At 40.8% G+C, this 3,948-nt stretch overlaps 1 protein-coding gene across 1 annotated transcript; it reads right to left on the minus strand.

The window, feature by feature from the left end:
- Positions 1-2,403: 2,403 nt before the first annotated feature.
- Positions 2,404-3,214, minus strand: LOC120862948 (coiled-coil-helix-coiled-coil-helix domain-containing protein 2-like). The gene has a single exon (XM_040239119.1). The coding sequence runs from the start codon at positions 3,106-3,108 to the stop codon at positions 2,710-2,712; it is 399 nt and encodes a 132-aa protein (XP_040095053.1). The 5' UTR covers positions 3,109-3,214; the 3' UTR covers positions 2,404-2,709.
- Positions 3,215-3,948: the final 734 nt, after the last annotated feature.

Below are 3,948 nucleotides of genomic sequence, written 5' to 3' on the forward strand. Positions count from 1 at the left end.
GACTGCTGGGGTGAGGGGGGCGCAGGCAGTATCTGAGTCTTGTTCTGATGGGTGGGGCCATGTTCAGTAAACCTTTATTCCAATTTTCTGTTGATTAGCAGGGCTGTGTTTGCTTCCTGTTGCTTGACCTGAAGTCAAACTATGGTGTTGTTGTTATGTGAATATATTAAAGATATGTGGTGAGAGATGATTAACAAAACCACAAAGTGTTTATCTCAAATTAAATCAGAAACTCAGAAGAATAAAAGAAGAACAACAACAAAAAACAAAAAAAAAGAATGTGGATTGAACAAAGTGTTTCTGGTAAAACTGGCATGATATTCCTACATTTTTTGTGTAATAAGAATAAAATAAATAGTATAGTAAAGAAAACTATACAGGTTATTATTCGGTCAATGTGAAAAGAAAGCTAAATTTTTCTATAGTTTTGAAATTGCCATAATACCTAAGGAAAGAAAATCAATTTTTAAAATTTTGGAAAGTTCATGGTTTGACATAGAGTTGATGGTTTAGAGATGATTAAACCTGTATACAGGTCAGGAAGCAACAGTTAGAACTGGACATGGAACAACAGACTGGTTCCAAATAGGAAAAGGATTACGTCAAGGCTATATATTGTCACCCTGCTTATTTAACTTCTATGCAGAGTACATCATGAGAAATCCTGGGCTGGAAAAAACACAAGCTGGAATCAAGATTGCCAGGAGAAATATCAATAACCTCAGATATGCAGATGACACCACCCTTATGGCAGAAAGTGAAGAAGAACTAAAGAGCATCTTAATGCAAGTGAAAGAGGAGAGTGAAAAAGTTGGCATCAAGCTCAACATTCAGAAAACGAAGATCATGGCCTCTGGTTCCATCACTTCATGGGAAATAGATGGGGAAACAGTGGCTGACTTTATTTTGGGGGGCTCCAAAACCACTCCATTGTTCTTGCCTGGAGAATCCCAGGGACGGGGAAGCCTGGTGGGCTGCCGTCTACAGGGTTGCACAGAGTTGGACACGACTGAAGTGACTTAGCAGCAAAATCACTGCAGATGGTGATTGCAGCCATGAAATTAAAAGATGCTTACTCCTTGGAAGGAAAGTTATGATCAGCCTAAACAGCACATTAAAAAGCAGAGACATTACTTTGTCAACAAAGGTCCATCTAGTCAAAGCTATGGTTTTTCCAGTAGTCATGTATGGATGTGAGCGTTGTACTATAAAGAAAGCTGAGCACCAAAGAATTGATGCTTTTGGTTTTGTTTCTTTGTTGTTTTTTTAAATATAAATTTATTTATTTTAATTGGAGGTTAGTTACTTTACATTATTGTATTGGTTTTGTCGTACATCAACATGAATCCGCCACAGGTATACACATGTTACCCATCCTGAACCCCCCTCCCTTCTCCCTCCCTGTACAATCCCTCTGGGTCGTCCCAGTGCACCAGCCCCAAGCATCCAGTGTCATGCATCAAACCTGGACTGGTGATTCATTTCATATATGATATTATACATGTTTCAATGCCATTCTCCCAAATCATCCCACCTCTCCTTCTCCCACAGAGTCCAAAAGACTGTTCTATACATCTGTGTTTCTTTTGCTGTCTCGCATACAGGGTTATCGTTACCATCTTTCTACATTCCATATATATGTGTTAGTATACTGTATTGGTGTTTTTCTTCCTGGCTTACTTCACTCTGTATAATAGGCTCCAGTTTCATCCACCTAATTAGAATTGATTCAAATGTATTCTTTTTAATGGCTGAGTAATACTCCATTGTGTATATATATACCACAGCTTTCTTATCCATTCATTGAACTGTGGTGTTGGAGAAGACTCTTGAGAGTCCCTTGGACTGCAAGGTGATCCAACCAGTCCATCCTAGAAGATATCAGTCCTGGATGTTCATTGGAAGGACTGATGTTGAGGCTGAGCTCCAATACTTTGGCCACCTGATGCGAAGAGCTGACCTATTTGAAAAGACCCTGGTGCTGGGAAAGATTGAAGGCAGGAAGAGAAGGGAATAATGGAGGATGAGATGGTTGGATGGCATCACTGACTCAATGGCCATGACTTTGGGTACACTCTGGGAGTTGGTGATGGACAGGGAGAACTGGCATGAGGTGGTTCATTGGGTCGCAAAAAGTCAGACACATCTTAGCAACTGAACTGAACTGAAGTATATTCATATTATATTTTTTACTCTGTGAATTTCCAGTGTGTGTTTATTTTGGAATTATCATAATTATCCTTTGTGTATGTGATAAAAACAAAAGATTGCAAAGTAGTTTATTATTTTATGATGAATGTTACAAATCTAATTGTTTCAAACAAAATACTAGAGCAAGACTTTATATGACAGTGATTATATTATTTAAAATGTGTTCAAATCTCTTTTTTACTTTTATTTTTATTTTTTTTAGAAAGAAAATCATTTTATTCTAATCAATTCACAAACAATAACATCAGAAAAGCACGCTTAAGAGGCCACAACCGCCTCTTCTGCCCAATCCCAAACTCAATACCATCTCAATGAACTTCTATATAGTGACAATGCCCACTTCCACTGCAATCGTGAAGCATAAAAGCTATTAATGAGTAAGGAGAGGTTTAACGGGTGGTCTCACACTTCACATCTTCACTACTAATTATACTTTAAATGCTAAATCAACATGGTCGCGAGAGGTGATTTTTCATGTCTTCAATTGGAACTTCTTGATTAAGCTAATCCGTTGGCCAATCTGCACTGTTTCAGCACCTCGCTGAAACCCTCACAAAGTTTAAGGTCACCCTGGCTCTGGGCACACTCCAAAAACTGTTTCACCTCATAGAAGCAGGGGCCATTCTGCTGCAGTTGTGCTGGCTGGGTTCCCTGAGGCTCCTGGTAAGTGATGTCAGGCCTTGCGGGTTCAGCACTGCTTCCTCCACTGAAGCCCCCAGTGATGGCGTGACCCAGAGTGTGGCCGACGGCAGAACCCACAGCCACGCCAGCAGCAGTGGTTGCCATCTGGGCCATCAGACCTGGCTGCCGAGGAGCAGCAGCAGGGGTGCTGACGGCAGACGGTGGAGCCACTGCTGGTGGCTGAGCTGCGGGCGCTGGCCTGGGCGCTGCTCTCATCTGAGGCGCGCGGCTGGCAGGAGGGGCCACGCGGGAAGTGCGGCTTCAGCTTCCACGAGGCATCTTGACTGTACTCCTAAGTGACGTCGACAGGCCTGAGACTCAGACACCCTGGAGAATTCTTCTTTTTTACTTTTAAATTATCTCTTCTTCTCCTGTAGGGTAGATTTTTGTTTTATCTTCTTCTTTCTCTGTCATGTCAGTGACAAATATAGTGATATATTTGGGTAGTATCTGGAATCAGAAATGGCAACCCACTCTAGTGTTCTTTCCTGGAGTATCCCATGGACAGAGGAGACTGGCACACTGAAGTCTGTGGTGTCACAAAATGTCGATCAAGACTGAAGTAATTTAACATGCATGCATGGGTAATATACCAATTGATTCTAATAATATCATCAAGGTTATAAATAAAGGCCTGAGGAAGACAATGGGTTTTCCTCTGCTATTGGATAAACAATTCTCTCTCTCAGTTGGTGTCTCTCTTCAGTATAAATCCTGGGTGGGATTTATATATTTACAGTGTTTAGGTTACAGTAAGTGGTCCTGGACATGTCCTAAAGTCTTCAAAAATCAGAAAAGCTGAGCTTTTCCCTGAGACATTCATATCTGTGAATAAATATTTCTTTTAAAATCACCTGTTTGTTTGTTGTTGTTGTTTTTTTCTCTTGCATAAGGGACATACAGAGTTTGTCAGATAATAAACCTCTACTGTGTGGAGAAGACCTAGGATGGCCAAGGAGCACAGTGAAATCATAAATAGAACCTCAGGTAAATTTCCTCTGCCAGCTTTGTTTCTATTTTCATTCATGTTCCTGCTGATGCTGGAAAAATGACTGA

This window comes from Oryx dammah, unplaced genomic scaffold (genome assembly GCF_014754425.2).
Source record: "Oryx dammah isolate SB20612 unplaced genomic scaffold, SCBI_Odam_1.1 HiC_scaffold_4, whole genome shotgun sequence".
NCBI classification, from domain to species: Eukaryota; Metazoa; Chordata; class Mammalia; order Artiodactyla; family Bovidae; genus Oryx; species Oryx dammah.